This window comes from Sinohyriopsis cumingii, chromosome 1 (assembly GCF_028554795.1).
Source record: "Sinohyriopsis cumingii isolate HCF-2022 chromosome 1, ASM2855479v2, whole genome shotgun sequence".
In the NCBI taxonomy this organism is placed as follows: Eukaryota; Metazoa; Mollusca; class Bivalvia; order Unionida; family Unionidae; genus Sinohyriopsis; species Sinohyriopsis cumingii.
In genome coordinates this window covers 31,721,824-31,746,698 of record NC_142961.1, presented here as the reverse complement: position 1 = coordinate 31,746,698, position 24,875 = coordinate 31,721,824, and the positions used below count along the sequence as shown (strand labels likewise).

Sequence of the window (24,875 nt, the reverse complement as noted above, 5' to 3'; positions counted from 1 at the left end):
CCCATGTTAATTTCCCTTGTACGTATATTGACCCACGATTTTTCGCCATGTTAAATTTCCCTTGTACGTATATGATCCCAGGGGTGTTTTTAATGCTAATTCCCATTGTACGTACGGTATCCCTATTAACTACTGAGGACTGTCATATGTATGACTGAATAACTGTAATGTAGCGATACCAAATAGAATAATTAAGCAAATATTGTATGGCCTGTTTATACAATCACGGAGGGTTGTTGTTGTTGTTGTAGGGTTTAACGCCATTTTTCAGCACACGATAGGCTATGCATGACAGCCAGTATTAATGGTGGAGGAAGAACCCGGGAAAACCCCGGGAAGAACCACCGACCCACGAGAAGCTACTGGCAAGCTTTCTCACATACCCACATTATCCGAATCCTAGACTCGAACCCACGCAGAGGTGAGATGGCAGTGATCCGTAACGGAGAGCGCTTTAGACACACTCGGGGCCCCTCAGTCACGGAGGGAGTACCTAACATGTTATATTACACAAATAAAAACATGTTTGTTGGAAACATATCCAATATACAAATCAAAAAGATAAATACAATATCTCTTACTCGCTTTAGGACAGTACAACATAATCTTAATGTCGTTATACGACACACGGTACTGATGGTATGGAAAAATGGGAACCAGCCTGGAAATGGGTGAACATTAAATAGAGTATATATGGGTTTGGCTGACCAGAATAGGTTAATAATGTGAGTTATGTTGTAGGAAAAAGAATCTTTTGAGAGCTTATCCTAGTTGTAAGTGGCCAAAAAAATAGAGACATTGTTTTATTGATGGAATTTCAGTCCTTTAACAGTCTTGAGTTTGGAACACTCGTTACTAAAATCGGCACCTGACTATTTGGTGCGGAATTGGAAGCACATGTTTCAAACACATGCAGGTCCAGAAAATGCCGCGATTCATATACTTTCCTGTACACATAAGCTGCCATCCAGGTTTCATATATACTGATAAACAGAGGTTTGATCATGAGCACTCAACAATTTTAAGTTATTGAATTTTTAATATCATGGTGTTTGCATATGTTTACTATGGGCACTGAATTAGTACCGTGAGTTCTATAGAAATGTATTCATAGAACAGTGGTTTTGTATTCTCCGTAATTGGAATTCGACTGGAACAGATCGTCACTTCCTCCTTGTGTGTCATTTATGTCGTGACAAAAGAAAATATTTATCTCGGTACTTTTGATTTTGACCATCATTACATAAAACAGATTAACTCGTGTCTTTTCAGTCAAAACATAAAATTATTAGACAGGCTAAAAACATTTATTTTTCCAGGAAATTCAGAGATAGCATATTATCTCCATTACTTCCATCTTCGTCTGCTCCTTAACCATTATATTGGACATATAAATGCCTTGTTAAAACATTTATGGTATAAGCACATCGTGTTAACACTATTTATACAAGGTTATAAACATTATGTACGTTAAAACGGAACAAACTTGTGTGCGTTCTGGACGATCATTACTGTTAGACTACACCCCTATCTTTATTGCGGTGACGCCATTTAGCAGCTTAGTGCGATTCTGCATGCTTGACTACCATATTTTTTTTTTTGTTTCAAAAATGAAAACTTTTGAATATACTTACCCCTTCAAAGAATGTTTCCTCCAAGCTACGAGTGTTTACAAAATATGTGATGACTAACTGCTGTAACACACTAGAAGAATACGTGGACTTTCGTTATCTCTGATGTACTGGGCCTGCCTGGAATATCCACTCCTGTCTACTTTCATTTTCAAAATTCTTGTTTCCTAATGCGGTATAATAAAATCAGCGAAATGAGATATTCCTATATTCCTGCTCTTTGTAGCCAAGATATTGTTAAATTAACCTTTTTAAAAGGAATGTTGGTATAGCTGTGGGTTCAGTCAAACTTATTAGGCTGCAATCTGCAGAAGAGATGTCCTACTTAACGAAGCAAAAGTTTTTATTTTGGTGACCATCAGTTCACCAATCAAATTCATGTTTACATTAATGACAGCGGAAAGCCAAGCGGAACAACGTCGGTCTTTTCCGTCAACTCAAGAAAGAAACCCCGGATTGAGAACTACATTCTAAGCTACTTTCGTTCATATGGAACAATATGGCGGCGGAAGGAGACAAAGACACAAACTAGAACTAACTCGGCCTTTGCTGTTGTAACAAATCAACAAACACGACCAACTGACGTGTATTCCTACAAATACCTTTGAGGTTATTTCACCACCCGCCGTAAATGGCTGAGCGATATTATGATCAAATGGAAAGCTAGTCTGGTTCTTCAACCGCTCTCCACTCCCTTACACTTCTATATGAGGGAACTTAATAACAAAGGGAAAACAGAGGAAGAAACGGTCAGGGAATTGGTCTAGTGGAAAACTTCATTCCGAATCTGTATTAATGCAACGCTTTATCTGATAGGTTACTAAGTGGTTCTGGAATTACACACGTCGGATTTATAAATAGTTTTTAAAGGCTAATAATAAATGGGCATTCCCAGTATTTAAGTAGATAAGTTGGTACGTATGTACGTAGTCGTTACTGTGATTTGTTGCATGAAAAAATGTTTTAATTTTTGGATTGAAATTAATATAACAGATTGCAAATCCACTTATATGTCTCCTTTTCAACGACGTGAAACTGGTTTTTAAAAGCAAAGCTTAGCACACTTGATATTAGTAATGTTACGACTCTATGGTCTAAAACTAAATAATAGAAAGAAACAAGACCAGCAAGTTTAACAAATGATTTAATTTTCGAAGTTATAAGATGAAACTTAAAGAAACAATTACGTATTATGAATTAAATCCAAAATGGTCCTAAAAAGTGCTACACAAGACCAAAAGAATCGCGTGTTCCGAATGAATTTTAGATCTTCGAATGTGTTGGTGTTCCAACAGTCTTGATGTCTCACAATGACATTGTCCTGAACTACCTTTAATAAATTCACAATAATCCAAGATTAATATTTTAGTATAGGGTCAAAGAGCACTTTATAATTCCAACAAAAAATCCAAACAAATTATTTCCTTTTAAATTATACATAAACACAACATTAATCACATCTGCAGATTGATATGAAACCAAAAACATATGAAATTAGAATGAATTAAATTCTCGCTATCTCCTTATATACACACGATGGTTTTGTTGTGGGAGTATTCCAGCTAATAACAAATTTGCCAGTGTTCCCATCTTTAAACAGTGTGCGAGATTGTTAGCAAACCAGATGTTCAACCGGTAATAGTTTTACCAAACTCATCTTACTTCTTAAAAACACAGCCCTTAATCTTCACAGCTTTTTTTTAAATGCAATTTATTACATAACTAACGTGAGGTTTGAGATAAAAGCATTCATCTCAAACTGTCCTTAAAAATTTCATTGATACAAGGCTAGCAGCTACAGATGAGTAGAGTGCGACATTGTTAATGTTCCTCACCATTATGTAAACTTGTCATCAGACTTGGTCTCAGGACCTGTGACAGTAGGAATAGTGTCATCTTTACCCATTGAGGGTATTCATTTATTACTCAGCAATGACCTAGCTAGAGGTAAGGTTGTGGTTAATCCACTTGTAACTAACAAACCTTGAATTGATCAGAAAGTCAATCCTAATGAAAATGAAATCCCTGATTTATACCCAGTTTGTGCAGTTACTAGAGCTATGGCAAAGACAGCTCTTGAGACTGATGTTGATTAGGAAAGCATTCCTTTAGCCGACATGTGTATTTGTCAGGCTTTTGATGAGGTCACTTTTGCTCCTCAAATTGATCAATAAAATCCATTGATCACAGGGATCCTCTTTTTACTACTCATTCTCTTTATTCCAACCAGGGTGACAAATGACAATCACTTGTCATCAAACAGGAAAAAGTTCCTGAGATCTCCTGTTTGTTTCAGAAGTCTAGGAGTGAAACTGAAGCCACAGAAGTACATGTTATGTTATTAAAAATGGGGACCACCCGAGATACCTGCTGGTGATGAGTGGTCAGTGAACTATCAGATTGTTGTTCCAAATTCGTATTAAGAGGAGATAACATGACTTACCACAAAATCTTGAATTGTTTCTATTGGCCAAAATTTAAAAGCGATGTTTGTAAATACTGTAGATTTTGTCACATATTAGATGGTATTAAAACCCAATCAGATGATACCTAAAGCTCACCTTTTCTTGCCTTTGACAAACCATTTAGCAGAATAACAGTAGACTGTGTCAGTTCCTTGCCTATGACCAAGTCAGGCAACCAATACATACTTGTTGTGCATGATGTGTGCATCCACAAGATTTCCAGAGGCAATTCCTTTGAGGATATTAAAACTAAGATCAGTATAAAATCTTTAATAATTATTTTGGGACCCTTTTTGGCCTTTCCAAATCTGTTCAGTCTTATCAAGAGTCAGATATCTGGAATTTTCTAACAAGTCTGGCATGAATTAGGAATCCAACAGTTTAAATCTTCTGCCCATCACCTTTAAAGTCAAGAGGCTTTGGAAAGTTTTCATGAAACTTTTTTGAAAATAAGATTCAGTCCTATTGCTTGGATATAAGAAAGGATTGGGATGAGAGTGTTCATTTGCTGTTATAGAATCAGTTCAAGAATGAGTGGCTTTAGTCCTTTTAAACAGGATTTTGGACATACTGTCTGGGAACCATTAAGTTATCAAAAGAAACAAACAAAGATTTAAAGATTCATCGTCTTTACTATGTCTCCAATTTAAAACATCAGAGACTTTAAATGTAGCAAGAACTAATCTTCACTCTATTCAGTAAAAAATGACAGTAAGGTATGACACAAACACAAATGGAGTTTGCAGCCTGGTGATCGAGTTCCGGCTCTCATGCTCATACCTCAAAATCCTCTTCAAGCATAATTTTATGGTCATTGTACAGTTGAAAATAAAGTAAGTGACTTAAATTAACACTCCTGGGAGCTGGAAACAGAAACAACTTTGTCATAGAAATATGTTAAAGGAGTATTTTGATCAAGACAGCATATTTAATTATTGAATTAATTCAGCTGTACCTTAGGCCAACATTCTGCATATGTATGGATTATATAAAAGTCAATAGACAGACACTACTGTATGTACTACACCATAAGTAATTTTTTTTATGTCAGAGAGTTTAATGTCGATGACTGCTGGATTTAAAAAAAAATTCATTAATGGTTCTATTTGTGTTTCCATGAAAGTTTACAAACGCGGCTACATGATTAGCATGTTCAGATCTGAATGATATCAGTCCATAATTGATTGCAATTAACGAGTTCATCATTGGGATGTTGCTATTGCCAACGTATTTATTTGTTGTAGCAACATCGCTTGATTCTGGTTCTCCAAGACCGGTAATTTTATTATTAGCCATGTTTAGGGAACCAGTCATTGTATCACTGGTGGACATTAAACATTCATTGATCTCAGTTCTGATCATTGCGTTGTTACTATGTATCTTTTTGTTGCCACATCATCGTCTGATTTTGGATTTTTCACATTGGAAAATTGTATTTTTGCTCATGTTGAGATCGCCATATATAATATCTCTGATTTTTCTGCTACGTTCAGTAATCTCTCCCAAGAGTGTTAGAACTGATTCCTCCAAGTTTTAATTTTACCGTTTTTAGCAAACACAACTAAGTTATCTTCAGTCGCACCTGGAACTTCCAGAATAATACATGTCAGCGTGATATTGCTCGTCTTTAATCGTCCTTGTTTATCCTGAAAAACAACGACTTCATTTCGGTCAACATTTACGAGAAGACTCAAAAGATCAGTGAGATCATTCTTGAAATGGTCATGGGTTGCATATTTGGATAAATCACCTTGAGGTTTGAGACTCTAAGACGATCTTCTGTAAATATCTGCCATTGTATGTTCACTAAGACCCATTTAAAACGTTGGACAATGATGTATACTCATGCATGACTTTATGAGGTGATGTTGGCGACCTTGACACGGCATCAAGTACAGCAATTACTTCATGGTCACATATTGGCGGATCGGTTATTGTCTGTGTTGGTAATGTTGAATACCATAATCAGAGTGTTTTGAAGTCCACTGACATTTTAAAAATTCTTTGGTGGCACCAACCAATACGAATCAAAATAAACAACTCCACGTGGATGCAACCCAATGAGTACCTAGACCAGAACTTCCATCAAGATTAATGACACTGGTTTCAAAATGGTTTGGTTGTTTTGGTAATTGGTCATGCATAGAAACACCTCTGAAGTTTTTGATGTTTAATTCTTAGCAGCATCAAGTAAATCAAAATTGGACATAGGAAGAATCAGCGGTGTCCTGGGGAGTCTTAGACCGTGACCATACCATGTATGGGGAGTTCCTGGCAGTCATAGACCTTTCCCTTTTTTTTGGAAGTCTTGATTTCGTGACCTGTTGGTCTCTTTAATGTCATCCCAGCAGCAGTTCTAACAGCACCAACTGCAGCTGCTTTTGCAACATATGGGGCTGCAGCAGCGATCAACGCTGGAATACCTACAAGAAGTGGAAATATACCACCTGTCTTGACTGCGTCTTTAATGGCACATATAAAACGATTAAATCTAATGCTGGGCTTATGATCATTTGGCTTCAATGAAGTGCCCGAGTTGATGTTCTGTCAGTGATAGTTTATTTGGACCACCTACGATCTGTTCTGCTTTCAGTAATAATTTAGTTTCACAATTCCCTTTTGATAAGGATTGTAGTTTTTTAATCTGACCAGGAGTCAGAGTAACACTAACATGATGATATGACATTATAATATCATGAGCGATTTAATTACATATTTTTTCTACTGGGGCATCAGTAACTCTCATTCATCTACCAACACCTTCAAGTAGCATTGTTTTGTCTGAGAGTATGACAGTGATTGCTCTATAATCAGTAATACTGGCTGGTAGTGCACTTAATCGAGCTCGAAAATATATGTCAATAACTGACTGTCTAAACAAATCTTGATGTTACAGCGAGAGGTAGTAGATCAGATACAACATTGAGAAATCCTGCTGAGATATCTGCAGACTAGAATCTACATTCAGGTCATACCCCATGACTGTCATCAAACGATGATAAGCACGTGCTACATGATTATTTTCAAAATCTAGCAACACTTCTTCACACGGTTCTTGATATCCATTTATCCTTCAAGAACGTCATTAACCCCAAGTGGGTCAAACACCATATGATTTCGTATTTGAGAATCCCATTGTTGGATGTCTTGAAAAGCTATAAATACATGTTGTGGTGCTGAAACTTCCTGCTGTGATGCAATCTGCCATGCAAATGTGCCAACAGATGTACTCGTGATCGGGTCTGCAGTCATTGAAAACCATGATTTGCCGCCACTGTCCCTAAAAGAGAGCAGCCGTTGTTCATCAGTGAGTGATGGTGAAGTTTTGTCAGTGTTACATTTCCATTAAGTGCCATGATTGCAGGTTGATCAACTCCTTCAGTGTGCCATATATCATCGTCATCCGTGGATTTTCGAACAAGAACAACTGTATGCTTTGCCCCAAAGGTAACTTTTCTAACATTTCTGCAGAAACCAAAGATATGTGACAGTGGTATTGCACAGCTAAATCTCCCACAAGCATCAATTTGATTTTTATGTCCTGCGAATCCCAGATTAAAATTTACATTTACGAAGAATAATCTTTCAACATCAGCATCGTCAGCCGCAGCAGTAACTTTTTGGGGACATCAAAAAGTTATTAGGTCTGCCATCAGCATGATCAGTGGCATCTTTTGCAAACATCACTGACAGACCAGTAGACTGCGAATAATCATCGCTGTATCGGGATAACCCCAATATCATAGTGGCAACATCTACATTATTATGAAAAACCTCAGTTTCCTGACCAATAATAATATATCGTGCACTGTTAAATAATGCACAATTCCATTATTAACAAACCCACCCTGCTCATCACCAAAAGGATTACCATCGGATTTTACAAGTCTACCCTGAACTTCAGTGAATGCCTCGGCATGCAAGAAATATCTGCTTGTATCCTGAACTTGTAGTTCGATTCGACTACACTGGTTTGGTTCTTGTGCTTCACAAGAATAATACTGATAATCACACAGAGACTCATCCTTGATCACTGGTGCGTCCATGTCAAATGCTGGATCAGATACATGTTTGAACATTATTTATATCTGCTGCTGTCTAAAATGATGTACCATCATGATCACTTAGCGATTGTGACGAGATAACCCATTACCCACTACCAGATTTGCAGTTATATTCCGAGCTTTTTCACCGGCTAATTCTTTCAACTGTTCATCTGCAGCTTGATTTATTATTTTAGTAACATTTGCAGGTATAACTTCAGTGTTGGGTAATTTTACTGGCTGTGGTTTTCGCCCTATTAATCATGCTGGTCTATCCTTGATTGCTGAGAATGCTTTACTGGCAACATCACCAATATCACTAACGTCCAGAGCCTTCATTCCCAATTGCTTTGCAATTGGAATGCTTTTGGTGCTATCCTTCTAAATAGACCCTGAACAATATTACTGAGTCCATCAACGTATAATGCTTTATATGTAGCTAATCACGAATTTATCACCCTGACCATTACAGGTCCACGCTGAGCATTATGTATGATCATCTTATTTTCTTGTCACTGATCTAATTGCATACCCTCAATCACTGTGATAGTCATCAACAATATCGTCGATGAGGAGCCGATAAACATTAAAGTCCATGATACCACCTGTAAATAATCTCTGACAAATAGCAGCTGCTTCATTAATAATTTCTGGGGAATTTTTAGTCTTTCAACTCAGCAAGGACATTACTGGGACATGGAGTAATAAGACCACTTCCTCAAGCGACCCAATCGCTCAGACCACTTCCAGTTGTTTCTTCCGTTTCTTTCTTACTTGGTGAAAGTAATTCCTTCCTTCATCTAATTTCTTCAAATTCCAGATCTTCTTTCTGTGTCCCTGCTTGTTCAACATCTTTAAGTTTCGACTTCATTTCTTTTTCTGTTCATTTCCTTAATTGTCTAGCTTTTTCAAGTTTCGACTTCATTTCTTCTTCTTTTTGTCTCCTTTCCTGTATTGTCTAGTATACTCATCTACTGTGTGGTTAAAGATGCCAAAATTATTAACATCTTCCTCAGATCTGGTTGGCAGAGTATCAGTAGCGATGCAATATACATCCCTAATCCAATCGACAAATCTCATTGTTCTAACATATTCAGGTTTTACATATTTATCTCTTTCATAATATCCAAAGCTGCAATATTATTTGGTTTTTGATAGTGGCAATACCTTCAGGCATGGATTTATCTGTAATGTTAATTCTAACTCTTGGCAGAGGTTGTGGCTGAGAAAGTTGCCTGGGTGGTGGTTGAGTTGCTTGAAGATGGCCAGCAATATCAATAGGCAATGTTTCAAGAGCTTTTTGAGCCATCTCAGTTGCTGTAACAATTTTCTTGGTTTGATAATTGATTTAAATAACTGTTCTGTACCCTCTGTAAATTCCACCCGAGACTTCTGATGTGCTTGTAGTTGTTGCTTGACAGAATCATGAACAGGGAGATATTTCTTAATTGCCTCTAGTCGCTGTCAAGCTAGTTTAGCTGTGAGATTCCATGGTTACTGTTATTATTGATATAATGATGATTTAATTAAGCCACACACATAGCAGCTGGTGGGGGGGACAACCAAGAGTGTGTGTTCAGGTAAGTAAATGAACACACATCAAAATGTGAAAACATACAAATGTCAAAAATAAAATAACAAAATGAGCTAACCCAATTAGAAAGACCTCGGTTGGTTAGAAGTCTTGGTTTAGCATTATTGACCTTGTATTTTCATTTTTGTAGGAAGCTTTATTTTTTCAAATGAACGCTCCTAAAAATGGTTTGTTCACCCTCCCTGCTGCTATTTGCTCATTCGAGTTTCCTCTAAACTTTCCCAGCCTGTTTTAGATAACTGGATAGATACCAACTATATAAAACAGCACGGAAAAGGTCAAAGCCTAGACAGCCATATTGGGATATTTTTACCTGATGCCATGCTGTTTTATTGATAACATGTTGCACAATGTACAGTAGCAAGAAGACTGCATACTGTCCTCCTGCGGTAGGTGCCATAAGGTTAGGGAGCAACCATTCAATAATTGGGGTGGGTGGGTGGTACAAATGTTTTATGCAACAAAGGTATTTTTTGTCCTTTTACCTCCAGATAATTTATATTTTCAACGATCATAAAAGGTACAGTTCCTTTTTTCTATGAGTCAAAAGGAAGAATATTTTCTTCCAACTATCTAATCACACAGGCCTCTCCTCTATAAATTAATGATTGATCACAAAAAGAGTTAGTAGTCTTCTCTGTTGGTACAAGTATAGTTTATTTGACTGGAGATTGTGGACATTGAGTCTCAGTGACTTTATGGTGCTGAACTAAATTTAATGTGCAGAAACATTTTCTTTTACCTTGACTTTGACCACTGACCTTTATATACCAGAATGTGTAAGTTTCTCTCTTAAGTTTACACTATCCACAAAGTTTAGTCAAAAAACTTACTTTATAACAAAATCTAATGAACAAAGTACATTTTCTTGAAGTTACAACTCTTTTTTTTACCAATAAATGCATGCCATCCAAACTCTGATTAAGGTATGTGGTCTATATTGGCAAAAACAGTTTTTTTTCTTTTTTCACCTTTACAGTGACCTTGGCCTTTGTTCTTTTGACATAAAATGTATTACACCTCTTCCTTAAGTGCAAACCATCCACAAACTTTGGTCAAGGTAAGTGGTCTAGATCTAATGTTATTATGCAAAAATCTACCCCTCCACCTTGACAGTAACCATAATCACTGACCCCTATATCAGTAGACCTCTTTCTCAAACAAAGCATGTAAGCCATCCAGTCAGAAGAATACACGTTCAGAAACTCTCATTTTTGTACAGAAACCAATTTTCAGCCACACTGACACTGACCTTTGACCCCCCCCCCCCCCATTAATAAACTTCTTTACTCCCAAGTACATCCACAAAGATTAATCTAGGCCTATGATGCACAATTAAAGTTCAGGTCATTGATGTAAGTGCAAGTCATCCTCAATGTTTGGAAACAGTAGATGGAGTAAAACTAGAGTTATTTTTAGAAACTAACTAGAGTACTGTGAACTGACCAATGGATTTCAATGAACTCAACCCTTGTTCAAGGTAAAGAGTCTTGAACTGAACTAATTGCAAAGTAACAGTTATTTTCTTATTAGACTTACCATGATCATGAACTGAACTAATTGCAAAGTAACAGTTATTTTCTTATTAGACTTACCATGATCATGATCACTGACCATAAGACCCCATAATCTATAGAATTTTAATACCCAAAGTGCAAGCAATATATTGTCAAACAACTTCAGTGAAGGTACATTGTCAAGAACTGAAATTTTTGTAACGAAATCATTTTTTTCTTCTTTCAGGCACATACTTCTGGCAACAACTTCACCTGTTTTTTTTATTATTATGAAAAACTCCATGTTGATATGAACATCTATTCAGGATGAGTAGTGATAACATGATTTTCCAGATGGCTAATGTGGTGGCAATACTAGGTGTCTGAGCAGCACCAGTTTCTTTGATGACCAACTAGACCATGGGACGAATAGGTGTGTACTAATTCATGGCAATCCTCCTAGTAGCTTAGGAAAAGCGATAACAAACATGTGCTGACTGATGACAGACAACAGGACATCCCATAAGCTCTTCTGGTTGTAGAGATAAAAACTGATTGTAAAGTCATTTACTATTAGTTTTGAAATAAGTTGTCCTGCTAAAAACAAAAGTTGTTCATTTCAAATCTATATTAATTATATTTGCCTATCATTTGTTGATTCTCCAATTCTTCATTGCTTGTAATAGTTAAAGTTACAAAACCTCAAGATTAATCTATTTAAACTGTAAAAGGAATACATGTACAGCCTTATAAGTACCTACATAATCTTTATTTGTTGCATAGTAGATTTTGTGGCTTTTGAGGTTGCTAAATCTAAAGGTCCAACAAACAGAAATCTGGCTAAAAGGATCCCTTATCCCACAAATCAGTGGTGGCTCTGTGGTTACAGCATTTGGCATATGACCAGAATGTTGCAACTTTTAGCCGCACCATTTGACCAGCCTGGATCCACTACCAATTTATAAATATGTTTTTTCTTAAGGTCACATGTTCCTTTGTTCTTGGTAATTAAAATCTGGAATTGTTTCAGAAGGAAAGCATATTAAGTTTTTTTCATTTCTTTTTAAATAAAAGCTAATATATACAACATATATGTTTTAAATAATTTCTGTAATGGTACTGAATATATGAAATTCCTTTATGCCTCAATGCTTTCATCAATTTTGGTTTGTTAAGCTGTTTTTTGAGAAGGAGCTTAAAGGTTTGTATATTTTTAGTAAAGACAGCCATATCTGACAGCTCACCAATATTATCTGAACATATGTTAAAGAACTTCATGCAATGCTTTCAAATTTGGTCAAATTCTGTTGAGCAGTTTTGGAGAAATCATTAAAATGTTTTTTGTTTTTAGTAATGGCAGACATAATTTATGGTGGATTGTCATCATTTGAACAATTTCAAATACCTATACTGCTAGAATGGTTTCAGTCAGATTTGTTCAAATACTGTGGAGTGGTTCCGAGAAGTCACTTAAATGTTTGTCAAGTTTTAGTAATGGAGGCCATGATGGATGGCAGATCAGCATAGTTTGAAAAAAAATTGAAAGAACTTCATGCCACAATGCTTTCTTTCAAATGTGATCAGATTCTGTTGAACAGTGTTTGAGTTGTAATACTAATTATGAATAAAGCTGTAAATAGTAATTGTGAACAGATGACCCACAACACATAAAGGACCTTATGGCTAGGTGAGCTAACAGTGCAGTGCAGAAAACAAAAAGGTGAACAGACAAAGTTGTTTACATATTTAAGACAGATCTTAAACATACAGACATAAACGTGTATATAATGAAACAGAATGTATTATCTAATTAACTTCCCCTTGGGACTAATATAAATAAAATAAATTTTAAAAAAAAACAATATCAAGACATAAAGTGAGTAATATTTAATAAACTTGAGATTTATAAGCTGAGTTAATTCATGGCTGTTAATGTACATTTTGGGCTTGGAGACGACTGGAAATTTCCTCAAAGGTTTGGTTAAGCTTTGAAGGATTGGTGAAGAAGTAGATGTACAGCATTCTCTGCTTGGCAAGAAGTTTATCATTCTTCAAAATCTGCAAAAAGACAAACTAGAAAATGAAGTCCAGTGAATATCATCCTTCCAGATCTGTGAAAACAGAACCAATATGATTCATAACTAGAAATTCATTTTTGCTATAATGTTGTTAATTATTGGTCTGAAATAATGGTACTGAGTACAGAATGCTAGGCTCCTTGGCAGCTGTATATTTCAAAACATAGGTCTGCCACAGCGACCAGCCAGTTTTACTTTTAATAAAAAAGTGTGGGATTGGTTTCTGTAAATTTGATCTCCAGAATAACTGGAGAATGCTCCACCAACAATTTTGTTTAACACTAAGAGCAGCATTTGATAAAAACACTGGTGATTCACAAGACTTTTCAGTAAGTTGTGAAAATTTACCAACACAAGTATTTAGGGACGGCATAGGTTTCTGTCTCCAGTTATGTGAAGATTATTAATGAAAGGTCCTTATGGTTTATTGCTATCATTTTTATGGTACTTATGATGGTACCCTATGATGCAACACTCACTGTTTTCATTATATATATATATATATATATATATATATATATATATATATATATATATATATATATATATATATATATATATATAAATATATATATATATATACACACACACACACAATGAATGACAAAAAATTGTAAATATCAGAAGACATTTCTTTGCAACTTGTGTGACATGTGTACTATATTTGGCTGAAATAGCGCAAATGGTTGTGAATTATGCTCCAAAAGAAAAATATTAATGGATAGAGCAATGGTTAAATTTATAAGCCTGTATGTGCATTTATATAAAAGTGTATCAGATATTTCTCACATAGGTAATTATGTCAGCTTGTGAAATTCAGCAACTTCATACATGTATTTAAGCTGAATGGAAAGAAAAGCTTAGAGCATATGGTTGCTACAATGTGCAGTTATATATATATATAACTTTTATTATAATGAATATATAGTATCGCATTCTCTGCATACAAAATACAAAGGATTTATACAACCAGCATTATCCCCTGGATATCACACAGCCCCTGTGGACCTGGTCCAATTTATAGCTTAGAAACTGTTTATAGCCCCACGCATAAAGTACAGAAAATTACATGACATAATCTGTGCAGTCTAAATATATTCCAGGGTCTGTCCTTACCCCTTTGGGACCTTTCCCTCGAATCATAACTTGGAAACCATTGAAATCTGCACCCATCTGAGATGTGGGGCAAGTGGTTAAAGCACTGAGCACATGGTAATAACAGCAGTAAACATTACATAATTCCAATTGATTTTACCCCCATAATGCATTTTAACAGCAGTAATATATTACCTGCTATTACTACTTTGTGGACTTAAATCTGCCTGGTGGGAGGCTAATGACCTCAGGACAATATGTCTTACTAAACATACCACAGACTTGTTAAAATTACTGTCAAAATTTGTCTGATAACGAAAATCAAATATGACCTAGGTCTTCTTCATATAAACCCTCATACCAAATCTGGTTTCAGTCCATCTAGTCTATGAACAATTATTATAACAGAAGCCAAATATATGATGCCAGACATTTATGATGGATGAGAGGCATGAAGGACAGACATGGTAATACTCCATGCCCCCTGCACAGAATATCAATGGGATATAAAGATATATAAAGAGAAATTATATTCTTTCCTAACTACACTCGACATACCTAAAATGATACACATACCTAACACTGGAAGAAGTAGATAGGAATCTGGCTTGGGATAACAATTTTAAAATTTAATCTGACTTGAAAATACCAACTGAGTGGGATTATATTGAGGAAACTTCACCCAGAAAAATATTGCTTGCCTTTTTCTTGTTGTCTACATCTTTAATTATATCCTTGATAGCCTGTTCCAGCTTGGAAAACATGTCCTGAAGCTGATTCATTGAATCAAGGATGGCACGTGGGGTTAATAATGGCTGCCCACTTGTGGTACTGGATCCTGCATAAACCATATCTTCACAAGACTCCAGATTCTTCTCTCTGAAAAACATTTTAGTTTTTATCTAACAACTAAGTTAGCCCTCCAAGCAGGCCTGGAATTTTTAATCTTATTTCTATTACAGCAATTACTTTCACATACAGGGGAAGATCATATTTATAATGGGAAAGATCATATTTATAATGGGTAAGATCATATTTATAATGGGGTAAGATCATATTTATAATGGGTTAAGACCATATTTATAATGGGAAAGATCATATTTATAATGGGGTAAAATCATATTTATAATGGGTTCAGACCATATTTATAATGGGGTAAGACCATATTTATAAGGAGGTAAGACCATATTTATAATGGGGGTAAGATCATATTTATAATGGGGTAAGACTATATTTATATTGGGGTAAGACTATATTTATATTGGGGTAAGATCATATTTATAATGGGGTAAGACTATATTTATATTGGGGTAAGATCATATTTATCAAGTATCATCAAAGCAACATACTGTACTGGAAAAAAATTGGTATCTACTTCAAATATGTTACTCAGTTAAAATACCTAAGGATTATGGGTACTAGGTATAGGGAGTTACATCCCAATACCCTAGAAAGGACATGTCCAGTCCCCTAAGGTAGCTTCTAGGTAGATAATCCAGCTGGAAAATAGACTCCATATACCAAGGAGCAGCTTTTAAAAGGGAAAATTTTCCTTCAAGCAAATCCTGTTAAGTTATGATGCCGCACCCTTTCACAGCTGCTGAATGACCCAAGAAGTGTCTGTTACACCATGGTAATAAGTCCTACCAGGTCAAGCTGAGCCTTTCTGAAGGAAAGATTTCTGAGGTAAAAGCTGGAGAAACAGACTATGACCTCCATCCCAGGACTTGGATATTGTCAGCTAGAGAACAGTTCTACTTGAATGCAATGCTCATTATGTGTGCAATAATGAGTAGAAGTGTGTCTTATTTTATGTGTGCAACATTATTTTCTTAGCTTCAGTAAGAAATTTCATCATGGTGTTTGCACAGGTTTACAGTGGGAACTGAATTAGTACAGAGAGTCCTGAACTCTGAGTTTTGTGCAGAAATATGGAATCCAAGCAGAATACCTCCAGAAATGTAGAGGTTTTCAATCTTGGATTTAGTCTCCCCATTGTCTTTCACACTGATAAGCATATTTGCATAACTTAAAAACAATAATGAGTAGAAGTGTGTCTCTCTTTTATGTGTGCAACATTATTTTCTTAGCATCAGTAAGAAATTTCATTAAAAGGAAGACAATAAATGGTGTACAGTTAACTAAACCAATATGAATTTAGCTACTTAAAAGCTGTATCAAATAGATTTTAACCTTCTGGTCTGTTTCTGTCCATTCTGGTGATATGTCCACTGAATCAGTATGGTTGAAAAAATATTTGGCAAATTTAAAATTTAAAAATCTTTTGGCTGATTATGATTACACCCTACTTCTGCCTGAGAGATGTGAATAATTTTATTTCTTGGTTTGTTGATTGTGGTTGTTGCTCAATTCACATGCATCATTGAAAAACAATGATGCATTCTCATACTTTGTTACAAATATTTATTACAGATGCATATCTCCAGATATTGGTGAATATAGCTTGAATATGTTATAACAGTTCTAGTTGGAACAATGAACATTGTTAAGAGAAAATTTAAGTGAGCTAAAATGTAAACTTTTTGGCAGCATGTGATGCAGGATTGCTCGAGACTTTTCCATCTAATATGCTCACCATGAAAAATCCATCTGCACCAACTGACTTTTAGGTAACTGCAGAAAGGCATAACTGACGATATTCTAAGTCTATAAAAATTACTTGAGTCAAAAGTGATAAACTCATACAGCTGTGGCAAAAATGATTGACTAGTACCTTTGCTGCTGTTGCCACAGTTGATTAGTTGGTTGATTTAGAGTGGTTTGATTTGGGGGTTTTTGGTGATTTTTTTAACAATATATTAGGTGGAGGAAGAACCTCGAAAGACCACCAACCTAAATTGGTTGATCTGTGACACAAATTCACTCTGTGAGATGTGCAAGTGATGTAAAAGCAAGCACCTTAGTACACTTGGGCACATGGAGCCTCTGTTGATTTTACGTTTATCTCCAACAGGTGAAGCATTTAGACATGAGATCTCGGGGTTTCAGTAGATCATTATGGCCTTTACACCATTTTCAGATGAAGAGAATCTATATATGGCAGCCAGTTTTACTGCTGAAGAAATTCCAAGTTCTTTAGAGACACCAAACACCACTTATGTAGAACCACTGACCTTCCACAAGTAACTGGCAAAATTCTCATTTACACATTGGAGGCAAATAATCACATGACAAGCATCTTGTACCACTGCCATGGAAGCCCCTCAGATCTGTATTGCAAGACAAGCATCTGTTACCACTCTGCCATGAAAGCCCATCAGGCCATAGGTATAAGTCTCATATGAAAGACTAGAAGTGGGAGATAGAACCTGTAACAACTGGATTGAAAGTGCAGAATGTTACTGCTAGGCCATAAGTGATGATGATGATGCTGTTGACAATACAGTTAACTGCAATGACATTGATTTTATGAGTGCTCTGGGAAAAATGATTCCTTGACTTTTATCCATTTTTTAAAATCTAACTTCTGATATTAAATTGTTTGACTTGCTATATTTTTTTTATAACTTTATATTAGTCTTGCAACAAGGCATAAAAATAAGACATCGGTAACTGAAAAAGATGTTTTTACAAGAAATGATATAGTGTAAAAGTAGACAGAAATGATGCAACATCACTTCCACAGGCATCATTGTTTTTTTCTTCTGACAAATCATATAAGCTTACCAAAACATTTATTGAAAAAAATAATAACAAGGAATCATAGAATCTGACCACACATTTAAAGCAATACAAGATTTAACTATTATTCTAATCAAAAGCAGCATGCCTGAGAACAATGAAAAATAGCAAGACATAGTGATCACTTTAGTAAACACACAGTTTTCTGTATTAGAATAGAAATATCTATTATAAAATCTGTATTCATGGATGTTAAATTAGTAGGTATTAAGGGACTGATCAATGACATCTACAAATAATAAGCCACCATGAAAATTTGTGATTTCACAGTATCAGAGATGTACATGGCTGACAGACAAACAAACAAAAGGACAAAAGACTGATTATAATGAATGAATACAAATAAAAATATGCAGTAGATTATATGATCTATAAGAATTCAGTAGATTACCTCCAGCCAGCTGTCATTTGAATTGCTTCTGTCCCCATCCCAATATTCAAATCGCTTCTACCGCCCACTAACCCATTGCCAAAAATTATGTTAAAAAAATATATTTCTGTAGGGGGCAGTGTTTATTGATTAAAACACATCTGACGGTGGATCATAATTTTTTTTTAATTGCGTCTGTTGTGGGTTGGTTGAATTTGAAAGTGCCTTCCCCCCGGGGGGTACATGTTTTACTGGAACAGCCCTAATGAACACACAAGAGTTTTAGTGGCATCAACTGAAAGATATTTGCGAATGGAGCTGATGCATCTCAGCTCAAGATATGCAACCTTGCATATGTTCATGACATGTTGGTGCAGTGTGAGAGTACCATCCAGAGTAACAGCTAGGTTTCATACTGACTGTGTGAATTTAATGTTGGTGTTGCTGATATTTATTGTTTGAGGTAAAGAATGTGAATGAGTAAGTCTTTGTGTTGTGATCAGAATGGCCTCAGTTTTATCATCATTCATCTGCAGCTTGTTACGTCATCCATGATTTCACATCAGAAATGCACCTCTCTACACCTTGGATGGTAGCTTCAACTTCAGTTGGGTGGCTAGATCTGTATATTTGGTTGTCATCAGCGTACAACTGGTGAGACACTGGATGATGATCTATGACACTTGAGAGCGACTGAGTGTACAGAATGAAGAGAACAGGTCCAAGAACAGACCCCTGTGGAACACCACACTATTGATCAACTGGGCTGGAGTGTATTCCATTTGCAGACACAATTTGTGTCCTCTTGACCAAGTAGGACTTGAACCACAGTAAGGCTGTATCATGAATGCCAAATACATGCTGGAGACGGTGAAGTAATATATCATGGTCTGTTGTGTCAAATGCTGCAGAGAAATCAAGGAGGGTGAGGACTGTAATCTTTCCGCTGTCCAACACAGACAGAATGTCATTAACTACATTCAGAAGAGTAGTTTCAGTACTGTGGCAAGGGCGATATGCAGATTGTACATTGCTAAAAAGACTGTTTGAATTCAGATGAGATACAAGCTGGGATAGAACAACCTTTTCTAACATTTTTGATATGAATGGGAGATTAGAAACTGGGTGGTAGTTCTTTAAATCGTTATGGTCTAGTGTTGGTTTCTTTAGCAGAGGCTTTACAATGGCAGTTTTGAAAAATGATGGGAATTCCCCGGATGAGAGAGACGTATTAATAACATCAGTTAGTGAAGGCAATACTGGATCTAAGCACTCAACAGCACTTGAACAGATGAGGAAATGTCTCCACTGTCCTGGAGATTTCTGCTGCTAGATTTATGAGATCCCTGATTCATGATTTTTCTCACCCGAGTGGAACAACCAGGAACATGTGACACTCCGATTCTCTTGCTTTTTGCATCACCTTCTTGATCAGAAAAATAACTCACCTGCGGGAAATGTACAATGGACTGCCTATACAGGTAATATCACTGAAGCATCACTTATAATAATAACTATGAATGGGCGCTATGCATATAAAACTTGCCTCTATCAATCAAATACCAAGGAAATTAAACAGTAATTGAATTTTCTACAGTATATACAATGCCTGCACATAATAAAAGCTACATCAATGTAAGGTGATGCACTAGTGACCTGTGCAGGTATGACTGAAGGGTGCCTATATATGAGGACAACAATGTTATAATTCCACAAAGAAACAAAAAACTGAGTCATCAAAAGAAAATAACAAGAAAAGTTAGAAAATTACAAACGTAATAAAATCAAAAAACATTTCTGATGAAGAAAATCTCAGTTCTTTGTTTCACTCCTCGTCTTAAATCACAGTTTTTTTAAACTTCTTTGTGACTATACAGTGATCAGTGCTTCATTAACTCAGTGTGGTGTTTATAAAGGTAATTTGTGCCAGTTAACACTTTGATTTGCCCAACATAATTATGATGCACTATTGGCTGGGGTAAATCATAACTTTTACACTGAGATATGTATCATGTTTGTCCAAATAAGTATCGACAGTGGACCTGAACTTTCACACAGCATCTTGTTTATGATCTTGAATATGAATAAATCAAGTCAAGCAAGATATCAATATTGGCCACTGAGATAGACAAGCTTACCAACATACTAATACAAGTATTAAGCACTGAAAGAAAAGAACTGAGAATGGTCAAGCACTATCTTCATGACAAAGATGGAGAAATCATCAAGATTTTTTTCAATGCTGGATATCACATGCATGTTACAGATCAAAACTAAGTATCTGTGGATCAAACATCAGTATGCAAATTACACAGTGTGAGTTATACACACCAAAATATGGTACAAAAATACACATACCACTGTCATCTATCTAGGATATTGTGAAAAATTTCAACAGTGATACAAGTTATGTTAAAAACTAAGGGTAGGAAAAAAGGTTTACACTAAGGCGATCCTGTCTCCTTGCTTGCTGGTAACATCAACCAGATTGTTCTGGAGACTTAAATATCTGCTTTGCAACTTCTCTGCATTCTCCATTAGGCCTGTATAAGTAAGGAACAGCTGCTTCTCCGCTCCCTGCTGACTCTCATCTACAACACACAAGACCTTATGAACTACGACTAGGTATCTTTTTACAACCGCTCTCCAACAATTTCAGACAATTCTATGCCTCACCATGGTAAATCCCTCCACTTTTTAATATGTACTGCATATGCTCATCCCATCCTTGACCCTACCATCTCACCTACATCCAGTAGAACCTAAGATCAGCCAAACAAAATATATGCTTTCTCAATATAATTGCACACTTAAATGTTTGGTAAAAAATATTTGAAAATGTCATTTTGATCAGCATTTTTGTAAATATCACCTTGATCCCTGGTAAGTGATCCAAGAGAAAGGAGTGAAAAATAAATACATCTCTTGCACATGGTTACCATGTGGACAAAATACAAGCCAAATCTTGTGCAATTTCATTGTGTATTTTAACAGATGTGGCAACAGAAAGATGGAAGAAAGATGGATGGTACCACAGCATCCCCAACACCATTTAAAAAGCAATGGGCATATGGTTTGAGCATGGAATTTTTTTTATTATCTCAACCTTGATTTATGCAGTTATATTATTTTCCCCAAAGACAAAGGATGCAAATAAATTAGAAGCATTTATCAAAATTTGTCAGCGAGCCCTTTTGTATTTTTGCAAAAACATGCATGTAAATATCATATATGCACAGTTATTAATGAAGACACAGAACTGACATTGCATAATGCTCCCACATATCTAGGTCTATGTAGTTTGTTAGGAGTAAACAGTAGAATAAACAACAAAGACCCTGATCTGACAGAGCATTATGCAATGGCTGATCTGGTTCCATGTTGCTTGCAGCAGAACTTGACTTGTGAGTGAGAATATACACAATATATTATCACTTCTGTGAAAAGTCACTGTCTTTTGTAATATATAACCATATGACATCTGCAACTGTAACATTTGATAACACCATTGTTCGTTAAACAAGTGTTTAAAAATCTGAGCACAGTCTGTTTATAGAAATATAAGATAGTGCCACTCCATAAAACTTTCAACATTTTATGGTGAAAACTTAGGATGACCCATCCTATGACCCTGATCTTTGATCCTACAATATATCACCAGCATGTGCACTTCATAATTCTCTCTACTATGAAAACATCTTACAAAGTTTTCTTTTTAGCAAAGGAAACATAATTTAACTTAATACCACTGTTTCTGACCTTTGACATTCTAACCCCAAAATTCCTATATGAACTATATACTCTAAGCAAACTTTTTTGCAATTTCAGATGATAAGTTATTGATGGCCACAGCAGACGCTGCCATATTCAACAACTTTAACCATTAGTGATATATCTTGGGTGACTGGAATGACAACTGGGCCCATAACTTTGATAAAACATTGATCAATTGGGACTTAAATATTCTGGAACAAACTGACAGATTTGGGAATTTTGCATGATTTTGAAATACTGCACTGGGATTGGAGCCTATTTTTAGTCCCTGAATAAACAACCGCCCCCATTAGCCTTGATCTTTGACTTCGTAAGCCTTTATCCTCTAGTATGTTCCTTTCCCCCTAGAGAAGAAAGTCTGATGATGATCCACAAATGGCGGATATTGCCCTAAAAATCCATAAGCAATTGTTGATGCCTGTTGGTCAGTCAGACGATATTGTGATTACTGTCTTGCCATATAGGAAAGAAAAAAATAATCTAGCAATGTACCAATAATCTGAGGATGATCAAACTTAGTGATGAAGAACCCAACTGCCTTACCCATCAATTGATAAAGTCTTGCTGTTGACTTGTCCCTGGAGTCAACTGTACCTCTTTGATGTCGGGCAGGTGTAAGAGTGCTATCTCCCATAGTGGTCTAGATGAAGAAAAGATGAAAATTCCAAACATATATAATTAATATTATGATATGCTTTTTAAAAAAGGGGTTGGGGAGGAGGCTGAGTAAGGAAAATGTGTTTATTGCATTACAATTACTGTATTTCATGTTATTTTTTGTACCCTTTAATTTTTCGTACACCATTAAGCCATAAAAATAATAATTAATTGTATCATATTTTTTGTACACAAATTTAATATTTTTTTGGTCATCCTATTATTTTTTGTACATAAAATGATCTTCTGTTAAGATTTACCTTTGCCAATGTGATAAAAAAAGTACGGCCCTTTAAATTTTACAGCCTAGAATAAGAGATAAAATCAATGTTTTAGTTGCATTTTTATCTTTTATTTATCAATTATTTTTATTTCATTTTGTTAAAACTGAAAACAGGTTCCCATTTCAAACGATTTAAAAATATACCAAAGTTCAATTTAGGTACATTAAATGTCCAGGGTATTGTTTTGCTAAGCAAGTTATGAGTAATGACTAACTTTGGGCATGTTCTTAACTGAGGCACAAGTCGTCAATTCATTTTCAACTGGTTGAGATATTTTGAAGGAGTGTGTCACCAAACATGAATCCAGGCAGGGTAAGTAATAAATGTATGTTAATTTTGCTCATTGATCTTTTACTTTTGCCATCAATACCATGTTACGCCTCCAGTGTCTTAATCCACGTAATAAGAAATAGCAAAACAAACAAGTTTTGCATAATTGAAAATAATTTATTTCTCAAAATACAGAAGTGAAAGAATTAAATTAACTTACAGCATGGTGAATGAATTCTTGTTTCCTAAAAGTCCTTTCAATTCCAATAATTCCAAGAAATCCGAAAAATGCCCCTTCTGTGTTGAAGTTTCAAATGTACAGGAAGATTTCCAAAGAATTCACCAATTATAAGTGTGTAGAAAGCCCATTGCTCAGCTTACTCAGAAAGGGCAACTGTTTTGTTAACTGAGAATCTATTCACATTCATTTTATTGACCTTCTTTGTCTTTTGTATCGGCAAGAAAATATAATGATTAGATGTATTTGTTCTGTTGTTGTCATTACAATATATACTGCTATTCATCAACAGCTGGACAGCGTCATTAATGAGCGCTCTTGATTACATCAGTCAGTGTAACAAAGCAAAGCGCGCATTTGAAAACGAGTTCAGAAGCCATTTGAGTTTATTTATCCAGTAAAAATAGTAATATCTCAATACAGGAAGACGCGAAGACCACAGACCATTTGGCAATTAATCTTATTGGCTCAATATAGTAATGCAGTAAAAAAACTATAAAAGCCAGTTACTTTTAATCATAAATGCAAAAGTCATTGACTCCGTGTAGTTAATATCTTCAAAGATCTTGGTCTGTTCATGCTTGAGCATGTCTTCATTATTAAGTTTCTTCAAACCCTTGCCAAAGGGAGAGACTTTTATCCCACCACCACCAAAAATATTTTTATATACACATTGCTTTGTTGTTCTCTCTCTCTCTCTTAAAATCATTTGCCCTTTTTTCAACTGGCTTCAGAACAAGTATCAGTAAATTAATATTTTTCTTGAGCTAATAGACTTGTCATACACATTTTCAATACCCCATGGGTAGCCTCATTTCCCTACATAGAGCCTCTTTAATTTGATCTGTAGAGGTGAATCTGGTCTTCAATCCAGTATTTACTGGAAAAGACCAAGCTAAAGGTCAAGTGTATTTAATTAGCATGTATATTACCTCTGCATTGCCATGTGGCAGTGACAATGGATCTCTTAATTACAACCAAACCGATTTATTTATTCAGGTTTTAATTGCCAATGGAATATAATAGTGCCCTTGTAGTGTTTACATAAAGAATAACACAACTGACAGGTAACTGAACAATAAAGATTATTTTCTTATTTCTCTCTCTCTCTCTCTCTCTCTCTCTCTCTCTCTCTCTCATAATAACAACAGATTTTTCTTGAGCAGAATGAGACCGAT

At 35.6% G+C, this 24,875-nt stretch overlaps 2 protein-coding genes across 5 annotated transcripts in view; both read right to left on the bottom strand.

Annotated features, from left to right (window-relative positions):
• Nucleotides 1-2,005, bottom strand: part of LOC149806647 (ATP-dependent RNA helicase DDX4-like) — a 108,756-nt gene extending 106,751 nt beyond the window's left edge. The window contains exon 1 of one of the 2 annotated variants that reach the window (XM_089956131.1): nt 1,635-2,005. The gene's annotated coding sequence lies outside the window, so the exon portion shown is untranslated. The remainder of the gene's footprint in view (nt 1-1,634) is intronic. The other variant, XM_089956114.1, reaches the window with a different exon arrangement.
• An 11,096-nt stretch (nt 2,006-13,101) lies between these two features.
• Nucleotides 13,102-24,875, bottom strand: part of LOC149806646 (HAUS augmin-like complex subunit 3) — a 56,199-nt gene continuing 44,425 nt past the window's right edge. For all 3 annotated transcript variants that reach the window (XM_089956081.1, XM_089956090.1, XM_089956101.1), the window contains exons 11-14: nt 22,792-22,888; nt 20,918-21,065; nt 15,104-15,281; nt 13,102-13,287 (exon numbers count right to left, since the gene is read on the bottom strand). In XM_089956081.1, the coding sequence (XP_089812207.1) occupies nt 13,159-13,287; nt 15,104-15,281; nt 20,918-21,065; nt 22,792-22,888 (552 nt within the window). In that variant the 3' untranslated portion in view covers nt 13,102-13,158. The remainder of the gene's footprint in view (nt 13,288-15,103; nt 15,282-20,917; nt 21,066-22,791; nt 22,889-24,875) is intronic.